The 15,468-nt window shown below is 41.5% G+C and overlaps 1 protein-coding gene and 1 long non-coding RNA gene across 2 annotated transcripts in view; one reads left to right on the forward strand and one right to left on the reverse strand.

Moving 5' to 3' along the window:
• Window positions 1-15,468, forward strand: part of LOC105875754 (uncharacterized) — a 27,868-nt gene continuing 12,400 nt past the window's right edge. Inside the window, exons 1-2 of the long non-coding RNA XR_012922881.1 lie at window positions 1-69; window positions 433-582. This is a non-coding gene — a long non-coding RNA (uncharacterized LOC105875754). The remainder of the gene's footprint in view (window positions 70-432; window positions 583-15,468) is intronic.
• Window positions 9,701-15,468, reverse strand: part of CEP55 (centrosomal protein 55) — a 23,696-nt gene continuing 17,928 nt past the window's right edge. The window contains exons 6-9 of the mRNA XM_012766091.2: window positions 13,919-14,232; window positions 12,770-12,841; window positions 11,945-12,070; window positions 9,701-10,838 (exon numbers count right to left, since the gene is read on the reverse strand). Coding sequence (XP_012621545.1) covers window positions 10,638-10,838; window positions 11,945-12,070; window positions 12,770-12,841; window positions 13,919-14,232 — 713 coding nt within the window. The 3' untranslated portion in view covers window positions 9,701-10,637. The remainder of the gene's footprint in view (window positions 10,839-11,944; window positions 12,071-12,769; window positions 12,842-13,918; window positions 14,233-15,468) is intronic.

Consider the following 15,468-nt stretch of genomic DNA (forward strand, 5'->3'; position numbering starts at 1 on the left):
TGCCAATGAAACAGTTCAGTTTTCCTGAGGATCCAGCATCACCTAGCATTGAAGAGAGGCCCTGAGGGGGTGAGTGTGCACGTGTGTGTGTATGAGAGAGAGAGAGAAAGAGAGAGAGAGGGTCTGGTCAGTAATACCAGGCCATAAATTCTGGAATAATGACTCCCTGATGAGCAGATTGACACAGTGCTTTCCCTTTTTTCATAATTATAGGGATCTATTCCCTATATTTTTGTGCATGGACAGGTCTTTTTCTTTCTTTTTTTTAAGGGGGAGAATGAAATTTCTGAATTCAGCTTTTCCTAACTCCTTAATAGGTAGCATTTACTGACCACTCACTATGTGACAAGCACTTTACTTGTATTGACTCATGAGTCTCACACCAATCCTGTGTAGGAGGTGAGCATTATTATCATTATCCCCACTTTACAGGTGAAAACACTGTGAGTTTGGAGACTATAAAAGTCAGGAGTCTTTGGTTAACACTAACAGGAATTCAACTCAAACTTCCAACAAAGAAGGAGGAGGAGGAGAAAGGGGAGGCAGAGGAAAAGAAAGGAGCAAAATGATGCACTGGCTCAGGTAAGCAAGATGTCCAGGAGGCGGCTCTAGCTTTAAGCACACCTGCATCCAGACATCCAGACAACTTGTTTGGGCATCTGACTCTGACTCTTCTCTGCATTGGCTTAGTTTCAGGAAGCCCATCCATAGCTCTTGCCTACTTCCCACCAACTAAGCAACTCTCTCCTATCACTGTGGGCAGACTTCCCAAGGATGGCTCGTGTTGGCAGGGCTGGAGACACACGTCCATCTGGAATCTGAACTGAGATGGAGGGAGGGCAGGTTCCACAGAGAAAAGTCAGAGTGTTGAGACCAAAAAACAGGGCAAGGGATTCTGGGCAGGCTAAAACAGAGGGTCCCCAACAGGTGGTTAAGTGGCATAGAAAGTGGACTTTCCAAATTCAAAGCCAGGTGTGACTTTAGGGTCCCTTGTGACTTCATCTGAGGTCATGACTTGGCCCAGGAGACTTGGCTCTTGTCCTGGTTTTGTCACTAATTGGCTAAGTTGATCTTACAGACTTAACCATTGAGAGCCTTACTTTTCTCATGTGCAAAATAGAAATAATAACACCTGTCTGATCATCCTTGTCGAGTTATTGCCTTGAATCAGAAAGCACTTTGAAGAGTCAAATATAAGGTACTATATTGTTCTTACATATATCTTCCATTTTGTTTGTTGAAATCAGCATAAAATCTTCCATATTTTCCTAAATCCTTTTCTTCTTTTCATTTCAAAAACTCATATAAAAGCAATACATCCGGCCGGGCGCGGTGGCTCACGCCTGTAATCCTAGCACTCTGGGAGGCCGAGGCGGGCGGATTGCTCGAGGTCAGGAGTTCGAAACCAGCCTGAGCAAGAGCGAGACCCTGTCTCTACTATAAATAGAAAGAAATTAATTGGCCAACTAATATATATAGAAAAAATTAGCCGGGCATGGTGGCGCATGCCTGTAGTCCCAGCTACTTGAGAGGCTGAGGCAGAAGGATCGCTTGAGCCCAGGAGTTTGAGGTTGCTGTGAGCGAGGCTGACGCCACGGCACTCACTCTAGCCTGGGCAACAAAGCGAGACTCTGTCTCAAAAAAAAAAAGATAAAAGCAATACATCCGATAAGCAATTTGAAAATATAGAGAAGAAAAAGGGGGAAAAGTAAAATTAAAGAAAAATCACTTATTATCCCACCATCCTGAAATAACTATTATTAGTGTTTTGGTGTTCTTTCTTGTCTCTTCTTCTGTGAGTATGCCCACATGGATGGTTTTTCTAAATAAAAATGGGATAGTATTATAATACTCTTTTAAAACATGCTTTTTCCCATAAATAATGTTGTGATCATTTTATGTGGCACTAAATATTTTCTACAACATTAATATAATAGCAGAAGAGTTTTCCATTACTTAACAAAACCCCCCTTATTAGACATTTAATTATTTAAAATTTTTCCGTATTAGCAAAAATCCTACAGACCACATAGCAGTAACAAAATATTTGTACATGAATATGTATACCTTGTATATTCATGTACAAATATTTTTCCTTAGAAAATTTTTTAGATATGAAATTTCTGAGTCAAAGATTTTACAAAACTCTAAGGCTTTGGTATCTATTGCACATCGGGATAGTTTGCACCAAATCATACTCTTAGGAACAATGGAGGCATGTCCATTCCTCATCATCTATTATAGTAGGTATAATCATGTTGTAAGATTCTTACAACTGGGATATCCTTTTTCATTTTAAATTTAGATCCATGGTGGCTTCCCCTTGATTACTTTGTGTTGTTGGAGGCTCTGTCTCCTTCCTGCTTCGTTCAGCGTGCCAAAGAGTTCTGTGCCTTGGCAGCTTGGAAACTTCCGTGAAGTTTGCAGGGCTGGGAGTCAGAACAAAGTTCACATCCCACACCCACATTTAGAAGCTGTGTGACTTTTGATAAGTCAATTTCACTGAGCCATAGTGTCCATACCTATAAAATAGAGAACTAATCTTGACCCTGGCCTGTCTGCCTCACAATCCTGTGAACAAATAAAAAGTGGATGTGTCACAATAGCCAAGATAGGGAAAAAAAGAAAAGAAAAAAAAAATAAAGAAAAAGAAAAAAAATAAAAGAAAAAAGAAAAAAAAAAAAAAAAGTGGATGTGAAAGTCCTAAGAGGTATGGTCCTGAGCACAGGTGAGGGATGTCATGTAGTTTGCTCATTCAGCCAGGTCCATCGTGTGGTAGCCAGTCTTCAGGAGGGCCCCCAGTGCAGGAGGCTTCCTGGGATTCATCCCCTTGTGTGTGCTCCTTTCCCTTTGAATCTAGGCTGGTCTCGTGTTCCATGTTTAAGTAACACAATACAGCAGAAGTGACACTGTGTGACTTCTGAAGCTAGGCCATAAGGCCATCTGATGAAACTGCATAAGAGACTCCACAAGAAAACCACCCAGCTGAGCCCTGTCAATCCACAGAACCATGAGAGGTAGGAATAAATTTTGGTTTTAAGCCACTAGGTTTTGGGGTGTGTTGTTACACAGTAATGGATAAGCAAGATACTTGCCAAATTTGTTTTGAGTACCCTGAACCTGGGAGCAAGTCTAAAGCTTTAACAGTTAAAAGTCGTTGCCTTTGGAACCAGACAACTTGGTTCTCAATTTTTGCCGCCCCCTTCCCCTTAGCAGCTATAGAAGCTTGGTAAAGCTTACTATACTAATGAGTAAAATGGGCATGAGAATAGTATCTGCCTTATGGCACTGCCGAGGATCAAATTGGATAATGCATGTCAGGTCCTCAGCACGATATCTGGCACAGAGTTAGTCCTCAATACATTTCAACTACGATAGGGGTGATAATTCCTGCTGATAAAGCACCTCACTTATTCTGCTTTCCTAATTAAGTTTCTTTTTTTTTTTTTTGAGACAGAGTCTCACTTTGGTTGCCCGGGCTAGAGTGCCATGGTGTCAGCTTAGCTCACAGCAACCTCAAACTCCTGGGCTATAGTGATCCTCCTGCCTCAGCCTCCCAAGTAGCTGGAACTATAGGCATGAGCCACCATGCCCGGCTAATTTTATCTATGTATTTTTAGTTGGCCAATTAATTTATTTCTATTTTTAGTAGAAACGGGGTCTCACTCTTGCTCAGGCTGGATTTGAACTCCTGACCTTGAGCGATCCACCCGCCTTGGCCTCCCAGAGGGCTAGGATTACAGGCGTGAGCCACCGCGCCTGGCCCCTAATTAAATTTCTTAAAGAGTATATATCAAATGACCCAATTTTTGTCTCAGTCACTGTTACTGTGGTGCCTTCCCCGGGCACACAAGGGACTCTCAACACTTTCAATCTTGGAGATGTAGTTTTAGTTAAAGTTTCAAAGCCAAGTATTTTAAGACATTTTAAGTGGGTTTCCAAAAGTCAGTTTCCGTAAAGAAATGTTTTACATAGGTTGATGTCATTGATCCAATATTTACTTTATTTATGGCCACATTTTTGACGTCTGCTTTATGTCTCTTTTACATGCATATTTGTTTAAAGGTTGAATCATACTTCTTGCTCTCCGATGAACCTACCAGAAATTCTAGAGATAAAAGCCAAGCATTTTCTTAGACACAAATGGTTGAAATCATTGTTTCTAAAAGAAACAACTCAGTTGCTTTAAAAATATCTGCTGAGCACCTACCATGTGGCAGACCCTGATCTAGGCATGAAAGCAGGAAAGGGAGGCAATCTCAGACTTTAAGAAGCTACAGGGCTGGGCATGGTGGTTCTTGCCTATAATCCTAGCATTTGGGGAGGCCAAGGCAGGAGGATCACTTGAGGCCAGGAGTTCAAGACCAGCCTGAGCAAGAGTGAGATCCCATTTCTACAAAACATAGAAAAATTAGCGGGGCATGGTGGCGCATGCCTGTGGTCCCAGCTACTTGGGAGGCTGAGGTAGGACGATTGCTTGAGCCCAGGAATTTGAGGCTGCAGTGAGCTAAGATGACGCCCTGGAGACTGAGAGAGATGCTGTCTCAAAAAAAAAAAAAAAAAAAATTAAAAATATAAAAGAAGGTGCAGCCTGTTTGGGGTGAGGTGGGAGGAGAGGGTTGCAGGCCAGAGGAAGAGGACTGTACTGTTGAGAGAGAAGGGCATGGAGAGGGAGGCCCAGGAGGCTGGAGGGGAGAAAACATTACTTCTTTTCTTTCCCTTCTTAGCTTCTTAGTTGAGGCACTTTTCTGAAAAAAAAAAAAGTCAGATTCACAAAAGAGAAACAAGCAGAAGTTTATCAACACGTGCTGTACCCATCACGGGAGAGGCTTCGGTTTAAAAGTATTTCTTTCTCAAGGCTGCAGCACAGGGGCTTTGCTTAAGTGGTATTTTAACAAAGAACCATAAATCCTACTTAGTGAGAAGACAAAGGAGAGAGCAGTTCCAGTCTTTTACGAGGGAAATTGTGGGAAGAGGGTAAAATCTGCTCCCAGATGCCTCTGGGGCCCGCTGGTGCCTTCTCAGGGCAATAAGCAGGTGCCGTCTCCGGCAAGGAAGGGTTCATGTCCTGCCATCAGGCAAGTAGCGGCTGAGGCAGAGGGTTCCCTTGCGTTTTCAGTGTCTTTCACTTAACGATCCTCAGTATTGAGAGAAAATGTCTTGGTTTCCTTCAAGGCCACGGAAGCCCAGAGCAGGAGAGCCCTCCCTGCCACAAACCTGGCCAGACTTGCCGGCTGTAGGGGCAGGTGGAACTGGGATGGAGGGGCAGACTCCCACCCAGCAGCCATCCCCCAGCCTCTCTGTCGCTGACATCTGGGGGTGGCCATGTGTGGCACGGAAGGCCATGTGTCCATCATGCTGTTTCCTTTCCTGGGCAGGTTGCCCTTCCCAGACACCTTCACAGTAGGCGGGGCCCTGGGATTGAGTCCTGAACAATAGGAAGGTGAGATGCATTGGTTCCAGTCTGGCAAGTTACAGACTATTGCTCCACTTTCATCTCCCTCTTTCCCTGCTGCGATGACCATGGGGGCCATCTGTTCCGCATGTATAACTATAGGATGAAAGAGGACCACCAGCCCACAAAGATTGGGAGATGAGCAAGGAGCGCACTGAGGTAGGCCACTGAGATTTCAGGGCTTGCTTGTAACCAGGGCTAGCCTGGCCCATCTTAATATGCTGTGTATCCATTGCTAACAATGCCATGTAAGGGACATGCACTATAGAGTTTCTCTATAATATTTTCCATTTCCAATGCATGGACTTTCCAATAAAAAGAGAAAAGCATATAAGGAGTGCTCATTCATTACCTGGCTAGCTGTCTTCTTCTTGGTTTTGAAGAAGTCTCATTAGAGTGTGATGTTTAGAACTGCAGCAGCCCTGATGTGAACATGAGGAGGGGACCAATCGAATTCTGGAGATGAGAGCTCAGAGCCCGACACTGTGAAACACTAGTCTAAACTGGGAGTGTGATTCTATACTTCTTTTTTAAAAAAAGATTGTAGGAAATGTCCTGATGGTGTCTTTTATTTGAACACATCTGCACTGACACTAGCAGCAAATGAGGATGAGGAATGTGGTTATAATGGACATCCATTGTGTGTGTGTATACACACACATATATATATATAAAGGCTAAAATGAATGAAGGTTTGGGGGAAGAAAATGTCACTCTGCTTGCTCTCTTGTGCTCTCTCCACCCCCTCCACAGTTATAGCCATTGCTGAAAAATAAAGGCAATCCCAGACAGTATTTCCCATCTGCAATGTGCTTTCAGGTACATATTCTGGCTTTAAGGTGACAGAACAGTGGTAGCATAATGTAGGGGTTAACAGCCCAGCCTCGGCCGGGTGCGGTGGCTCACACCTATAATCCTAGCACTCTGGGAGGCCAAGGCAGGAGGATCGCTCAAGGTTAGGAGTTCGAAACCAGCCTGAGCAAGAGCGAGACCCCGTCTCTACTATAAAAATAGAGAGAAATTAATTGGCCAACTAATATATAGAGAAAAAATTAGCCGGGCATGGTGGCGCATGCCTGTAGTCCCGGCTACTTGGGAGGCTGAGGCAGCAGGATTGCTTGAGCCCAGGAGTTTGAGGTTGCTGTGAGCTAGGCTGACGCCACGGCACTCACTCTAGCCTGGGCAACAAAGTGAGACTCTGTCTCAAAACAAAACAAAGAAAAAACAAAAAAAACACAGCCCAACCTCTAGAGGCAGACACATTTGGGTTCACATTTTACTCTGCTGCTGCCTTTGTTGTGTGACCTTGGACAAGTTCTCTAAACAGCTTTCTCATCTGTGTAGTGGCACACTGATAGAAACTCCCATATATCGTCACTGTGAGAATAAAATGACATGACACATATGAAGTGTTTCACAACACCTGGGACACTTAATATACAGAAGCCCCTGAAATAAATTGGACTTGGATTTTCATAACACCCTAGGATGATTGCTGTGGCAAGCATGAATGTTCCTAGTTTGAAGTTGGGGAAACTGAAGCTTAGGGAGTTTCACTTACTGGCTCAAAGTCAGAACCAGAATTTCAACCCGAGTCTGGCGATTCCCATTTCAAAGCTCTTTCCATAGTAACGTGCCTCCCTGAATTCGCCAAAGAAGTGAAACAAAAGAAAATTTAAAAGCTGAGGTTCTTCCTTTTTCATCTCAAATAAATAGAATCATTTTAATAAAGTCCACTCCTTTAAGGGAAGAAATTATTACTATAGCATGTATGTACCATATTTTTATTTCTCTAACAGATTGAAATTTAATTAACAGATTGTTAAATTTATACTGATAATATGATATACTCTACAAGTTTTTTCTCATAGCTTCCCCACCCACCTGCCGCCACCTTACAAAAATCAAGTGAAAACTCACAACTTCATAAATTGTACAAGTTAGCACATATGCCATTCTGCATAATTTGTGACTCGAACAGCAAAGTAGCCTTTTTCTCTAAGTTTTTATCTTCTCATTCATTAAAATCTTTAGATTATTTATTATGTCCTCTGATATATATATATATATATTATGTCCTCTGATATATGTATTTATTATGTCCTCTGATAGTTCACCATTCAAAACAGTTTGCTTTCTGTAACTCGGAGGCTACATGACTGTCAACATGAAGTTAATAGGACACGAAGGAACGCCCTGTATCAGAATCTGGGTCGATGCCACTGCCCTTCCTCTACAGCCCCATCCTTTGTCACCAGAAAGTGATCAATGGAACACAGGGCATGTTTTTCTTTAAGTTCTGCTTAATGATTCACTTGCAATGTAAGTCCAGGAACCAGCACTATTAATACTTGAATAGTATTTGTTTTCTTCAACTTAGCTGAGTCATCGCCTGGTTCAGAAAGCCTGTCCTCTCTCGACCTTGGGGGGACTTCTCATGGGGCACTCAGCTCACTGTGCTGTCACTGATCTGCACTGACGTCCGCCTGGCCTGGCTCTGCTGAAGGCAGATTCTGCTTTACTCCAGTTCACCCTAGTGTCTTGCACGGCACCTGGCCCGTTGCAGATGGATTGAATATTTACCAAATCAAGGGATGAGATCCATGTGTGGTACATTCCTTGAAATGGATGCTATTTCTTCAGGAAACTTACCTGTAATGCTGTTAAATCATTTTAATGGGAGATGTGCTGGTCCTAGGGTTAAATTAGCATTTTGAGCCTGGCAAGCAAGAAGGTGAAGGCCACTATCAGATGCTAACTCATTCTCTTTGGTTCATGCCATTCCTTCTTTCTCTGGTTACTTGGTCCGGGTGACATGACTTAACTTTGACTCTGAGTGCTCCTATCTACTTCTGGACCATGGGACACTCCCCAGGGCTCAGTCCTCTCTGCTTCTTTGTCATCTCTCTAAATTCTATGTACTTTATGCAAATCTCTAGCTTGGTCCTGACCTTTAACCTTTGTTTGGGTGTTACCACTAGATTAGCAGACTGAGACTCCCCTTTAATGTCCTGCTAATATTTCCCACTCAACCATCCAAAGCCAAAAATCATTAGATTCAAACACAGAGAGCACAGCACAGAAGAAAAAGAAGAAAAAAGAGAACCAGGCCAATAATCCACTAGATTGGCATAGGAAGACAAAGCACGGGGGTCTTAGAAAGAGTAATGTTGCTGGAATCATGGCACACAAGCCAAGATGGTAGGGACTCTAGCAACCACTGCCTTTGGGAGCATTCCCTCCACCCCACAACCACCTGCAAATCTGCTACATGACCTTGGATAAGTCACTCTGCTCTCTGGGACTCCATTTCAACAATAAGTCAGGTTTGGATTAGATCAGCAGTTCTCAATCTTCAGTAACCCACCAGAATGCTTTGAAGAGTTTGTCAAAAATGCATATTTCCCCAGACATTCTGATTTAGGAGATCTGGGGCAGGCTAAAAAAAAAAAAAAAATCAACATTTTCAGCTCTAAGGGTGAGGGGATTTCCTGAGCTAAATATGCTGAAGTATTATAGGTGATCTTGCAGTTCCCTTCCAGCCCTGACATTCCCCCAGTTTTTAAAGTAGGGGAGCAGAGGGTAGCCAGGAAGTGCTGACAGCCAGCCAGTTCTCTGTCCAAGTGTAGCCACGGAAGTAGCCAGATGGCAGGTGCAAGGGAATGTTCGCGAGGGCTGTAATAGCTGTGTCACTCAGCACCTGTTAAATCGAACTGGTCATGGGGAGACCTCAGTCCTAAGACAGCATGCAGGGCCTGAGAACCTTCCTAGGTTTTCTCCCTATCTCAGACTTAGCAAATCACTCCTCCTTTTGCTCTATTCAGATGCTCCAAACAAAAGTCACAAACTAAAAATGTTTGGCCCACAGTGTTAAAGTTTTATTAGTTTACAAGATTTAAAAATGGGGAGATTTCACATTTAAAAATCCCAGCTTTCCCTTGGAAAGATCAGCCCTGTCGGACTCATGTGGTCCTGGGACACCGGCTGGCGCTGAGCAGCTGCGCCCCCTTTGGGTGAAAGCACGCATTGCCGCCCCCGCGTTGTCAGCGACATTGCCAGATGGAGTTTGGGAGGGGGGTCACCTCACTCTAAAATTTACTCTGGGATAAGCCACAACAGCAGAGAACTGCTGCATGTGTCTGGACATTGCCTGCCCCTGAGTATTATAGTTGCCTGTAACCCCGGACATTCCTCTTAGGGTAGAAATCTTAGAATATCTACGTACATACATATACACTAGACATATTAAAACATCAAATAATTTTATTCTTTTCTCCTTTATATTATTAACAGTAGCCCAGTGTCAAGCATGTTAGAAAACATGAAAAAATAAATTTTTGGTTTACACAAAGCATGTACAAAAATATCTACTCAGATAAACAGATATCTGATAATTCCATTGCCCAGCTTTAAGAGTGCCAAAAATAAATAAAATACTGTAAACCAAACAAGAGGGTAGATGGTTTTGTTAAAATTCATTTTAACAACTTTAGCTAGCCGACATGTGTTAATGAAATTCTAGTTAAAGTGTTAGCCAGATAATATGAGAGAAAACATTGTGTATGGCTAGGTAAGAGTATTCCTCAAATAGAATCTGCTTTGTGCTTAGAACATAGCTGGCCTTAGTTTCAACAGTAAGCAGCAGTGAAGATCAAGAAAATGCCCAACTTTTCTCATAACCGTTCTATAATATAGCAAGGAAAACCAAATGAAAATAGTATTATCACCTTTGAACAACGGACATCAAAATCAGAATTGTAGGTTTACTAAGTGCTTGAATAAAATATGTGAACACAATAAAATTCTGGGTTAATCACCTTTGATTTTTTAAAAAGTCACAAAACATAAAATATTTGCTTGCCTATGCAATAGCCCATAAGCAATAACCTGAACTATCTTTCCTTCATCAAGTACTTTAACAGTGCAAAATGTGAGTAGTTTCATACACACTGCTCACCACATCCTGTCATTGCAGTCTGACGATGAACCATCTCAGGGGGTATCACTGCCAAGGAAAATGCAAAGCAGAACAAAAAATCCAATGACTCACTCGTATGCCAGAGTGTCAAAGGTAGACAGGCAGTTTCTTATACAGAAGGCGAAATATGCAATTCAAAATTTCCATAAGCTAGCATAAGATACAGTATTGAATCTGTTGTCACAAAAACAAAGAATTATTTTGCTACTTTGAACAGTATTCGACATGGACAAGGAGATCTCGATGTTCAGTGGCCGGATATTGTATATTGCACTTGGGACATTCCACCAGGCTTTCGTTGAGTGCAGCACTGGGACTCTTTGGTGAGGCAACTTTTACTCTGTTTTCATTCTCTCCTTGGAAAGCAGCTAATGGCTCTGTGAGGGCAAACTCATGAAGCTGCTTCTGCAAAATAAATTCCAAATGAACACCATTTGTAAATACGGCCCATTGTTCAGCAGTTTCAACTGCTTCACAGATACTCTAGTTGTTTCAGTCCTACAGACAGATTTTCTTTTAAATCCTTGCTCATCAGTATTATGGTGGTAATATATGAGGCATTTATGAATTACCCAGATAATTACTGTAAATTACCCAAATTACTTGGGAAATCCTGGAGTTGAGTGTTTATATGGATGGGTTTTATTAAGATGCTTAGGGCCAAACAGAAGGCAGGTCTATGTGCAAAAGTTAACTAAATTTGCTAATTTGGTAAAACAGAGGCAACTTCAGCAATAAAGAACTACATAGAATTAAGGGCAGTAAAAGAATTTTAGCAGATCAAACAGGTTATACACAGAAATGACTAAGATACTTTATAATACTTTTGAGACTTTCCTTTTTCATTTTTTTTTGTAAGAACTTAGTTAATAAAGCTTAAAAATGAGTGTAGTTTATAGAATACTGTGAAGGTGGTAGACAGCAGGAACAAAGAAAAGCACAGGAAAATTCCAAATTCTTTTATACACACTCTGGCTTCCTATGCTTTGAAAAACAGTCAGTAATAAAAATGAAATATGCATTTTAATTTCAAATATTATAAATGGCCAAAATCAATGACATACTAAAGAATAGAGCTGTGTGCTGTCAAAGAATCTCTGTAGCTGAAGCTGGGTTTCTTCCTAATATTCCATTATACCTAAAAACAGCATTTCTTTCTTCTTTAACAGAAAAAGACAATTTCAGTTCTGGATTCTATGACTTCTCTCCCCCAGGCAGACAATAAGCAGAGGCACTGTTTATTGCCTCTAGAATCATAACTGCGGTAGGTGGGGAGATGATGCCAGACACCAGTGATGTAATCATCACCAAGAGATGTCCCTTTTTCTAGTGCTCTGAATTGATGCTCAAAGGGTAGTTGCTTCCAATGAGGCAGGGGCTCTGCCTACTGATTTGAGATATAGCTGGCTGTTCTTTATGCTGTATCCTCCTCGCTCGAGAACTGACTGATATATTATATAAATGGAAAGATGGCAGAAAGAGCAATTTTGGTTTAACCATTCCAGACTCACCAAGGATTCCAACTGTGTTATCTGACTTCTTGCTTTTCGGAGCTCCTTAAGGATTACATGCAACTGATGCTGCATATTTTGACGGTCAAGTTTTTCATTTTCAAAGTCTAAAGCACATGCCTGCATCTGGAAAACGTCCAGGACAAGACAATTATAGTTGTATATACTCGCTGGTTCTCTTGACTGGATGCTTACATTTTTTCATTAGCACAAGAAGAAAATATGTGTTGTACCATCATAGTAAGAATTCATCTGAGCACTATGAGATGTTAATAAATGAAGAAGCTTATGGCTGAGGATTGGTTTATCCAAGGAGCAAAGCCAATGCTGAGGTACAGGTGAGTGAAGAACAGCTTCAGAAATTGCTGGTTAGATTTATTCCTCCCTTACCTCTTTTTCAGGGAGGGAAGAGGGAGAAGGGAAAATGATGGCCATCCCTGGTTTGAAATATACTAAGAATCTCTGCCCTACATTCTGAGAATGAATGGTGTCTCTCTGTGTTCTGCTTGAAGGTATAAGGTAGCCCTATTTAGGAGATCCTACTAGGCTAGAGTAGGAGCTACAACCATTGAGGAAGAGCAAAGTTTGCCAAAGCCAACATCTTCCTGTCAAGAAAATTGCCATCATTCCTCAAAGAATCTGGTTTAGCCTGGGAACGATAACAGGAATATATAGCTAGCGCAGATATCTTCAAATATTTTTTTAAAGTCTTTTAAAAACACTTTTCATAATTTTGAAATGGTTCTCCACAGAAGAGTATAAACAAGAGGAAAAATTCCATTTTCTACCAGACCAAACTGAATGAGAAGCAACCCCAAGGAGTACCTGTTGTTCCAACAGAGCTACCCGTGTTTGTTCCTCTTGCTGACTTAGCAGAGACGTGTAAAGAAACTGGACCTGTAGGATGTAAAGAGAGCCAACATTGTCACGTCCAACCTTTTATGGCTTGACCCAGGATGCATGAAAAGCTCACATCATAAGTGTCACATCTCTAACCAGGACACCTGCTAGTTAGGGGTGAACTGTTCCAGCTGGGCATTTGGTGGCTGTCTATGCTAGCCGCTGAGCAGTACCACCTGGTTGGGAGTCCCCGAGGCACATAGACATGAGGCTGATAAACAGCACCGAACTCTGCAGGGGTCACACCTGCTCTCCTAGAACTCTTGCATCTGCTGATATTTCTGAGTGAAGTAACAATGCTGGCAGTGGGCCACAGAGTGGGAACAAAATTTAATTATTTCTTCTTAATCTTTCTCCAATATCACTGATCACACCCGTAGACAGAAATAAGAGTGGTGGTGACTAAGAAGGCAAATGTGACAGACTATTAACTGCCCCCGACACCACTGTCAACTTCTAGAGGATTTTATGAATTACTATAATTTTAGTAGCAGTAACTAACATTTGCCTTGCTTAGTTTAGAAAACACTTTTACATTCTCTCAATTGACTCTCATAAAAGCCCTATGAGGCAAGCAGAGATTATTAGTAATTGGACAAGTGAATAACCTGGGAATCAGTGAAGTTAGGTGATTTGCCAAAGGCTACACATCCTGGACTGGAGCATGGACCAGGCACGGATTCCAAACAGTGTTCTTTCCATTACTCCATTCTGCCAGGCAAAATCTAAATTAATGAGTTCTGTCAAAGTTGTATTCAATTCTAATAATCCTAATTTAGTAACTCCAACATTACTAGAATAAAGTGAGTATAAAGAGAACATGGAAGGTGACACGTGAATTCGCTTAAGCATAGTATCATTACCACCCTGTTGCATTTTCTTTAGTTTTACTTGTTTATTTAGGTACTTGTTTATGGTCAGTTTCCATGTGGAATATAAACTCCCATGAGGGGGCGGAAACTTGTTTTGTTCCTTGCTGGTTCTCTAGTGGTTAAAATTGTTCCTGGCACTTAGTAAGTGTTCAATGAACCCTTTGCGTGATGAATCATGGACAACCTTACTGGGTAAGCTTACCTGAGATAAGAGCTCCTCGGATCTCTTCTTCTCTTCTTCAAGTTTCCCCCGAGCAATATCATTCTCCTCCTTGAGTCTTTGTATTTTCTCTGTTTTATGCCTATCATCTTCCAGATGTTGTACATCTGCCCTTCTTTGCGAACACAACAGTTGATTTAAATCTTGAACTTCTTTTTGGGTTTCTTCATATTTTCTTCGAAATTCGCTAAGTTCAAAACTCAACTGAGTTACGGTTTGTCGTTCAACCTCGAGATCTTTTTTTGCATTTGCCAAGAGATGAGTGTAATATTTTTGCTTCTCTTCTTGAAGATAACCTGTGACAAACAACATTATGGCACAACTCATTTGATGAAGTAGGTAATATTTCTGAAAAGGGAAACATCAAATATGTTTCTCTGAATGAGGTCACACTATTTCTTCAGCTTACAACATGGAGAGTCAGAGATAGACTACAGTTGATATTTGATGGAATAAGAAACAGAAGGCCGGGCGCGGTGGCTCACGCCTGTAATCCTAGCACTCTGGGAGGCCGAGGCGGGCGGATTGCTCAAGGTCAGGAGTTCAAAACCAGCCTGAGCGAGACCCCGTCTCCACCATAAAAATAGAAAGAAATTAATTGGCCAACTAATATATATAATATAAAAATCAGCCGGGCATGGTGGCTCGTGCCTGTAGTCCCAGCTACTCGGGAGGCTGAGGCAGGAGGATCGCTTGAGCCCAGGAGTTTGAGGTTGCTGTGAGCTAGGCTGACGACACGGCACTCACTCTAGCCTAGGCAAGAAAGCGAGACTCTGTCTCAAAAAAAAAAAAAAAAAAAGAAACAGAAGTTCAGGGACATCATTTGAAGTTACAAAACTCTCAAACAGAAGAAATAAAAACAGTACTATAACTATTCTATATAGAGGGAAAGCCACAAATGTCTAAAGAAGACAAACAGGGATGTAAGCTCATTATTTACAGGTATGGACATAATTGCCAAAATTAAAAATAGAATATTAAGAGAAGCTGTGCTGATGGGGGGAGGAAACAGAGACTAGGATGGAAAAGGTTGGGCATGGCCCCTCTGTATTATGGTATTATTTTAACAAGTGCTTATATTATTCTGATAAAACAGAGAGAAAGAAAACTACATTACTGAGGAAAAAAATGAGACTTAACCCATAACTAAAATTTTGCTTTTATGTGTGATAAATATATAAAGGACCATAGTACTAACTTTGTCTTATTAGGGCTAAACAGCTTTGAATTGCCTACTGAAACATTCCCTTTGCATTTTCTTTTTAGTATGAGTTTAATTTTAATATTCAAATGTGATGCTCCAAGATTATGAGTCTTGTTCCCATTTCTTTGGCTTCTTCTTTATATAATTCAAGGCTTTGATCCCCTGTCAGTCTTTTAATGAGTGCTTAAGAGGGTTTCTCTTTTTTTCTTAGCTTGTCCTCTAGAATTGCTGAATATACTTGTCCATCTGTAAAATGGGAATGAGGACCTTTCCTGTCCCACCTCCTAAGGTTGCTATGAAACTCCATTGTTAGGGAAACTGCAAAGAT

This window comes from Microcebus murinus, chromosome 14 (genome assembly GCF_040939455.1).
Source record: "Microcebus murinus isolate Inina chromosome 14, M.murinus_Inina_mat1.0, whole genome shotgun sequence".
NCBI lineage: Eukaryota > Metazoa > Chordata > Mammalia > Primates > Cheirogaleidae > Microcebus > Microcebus murinus.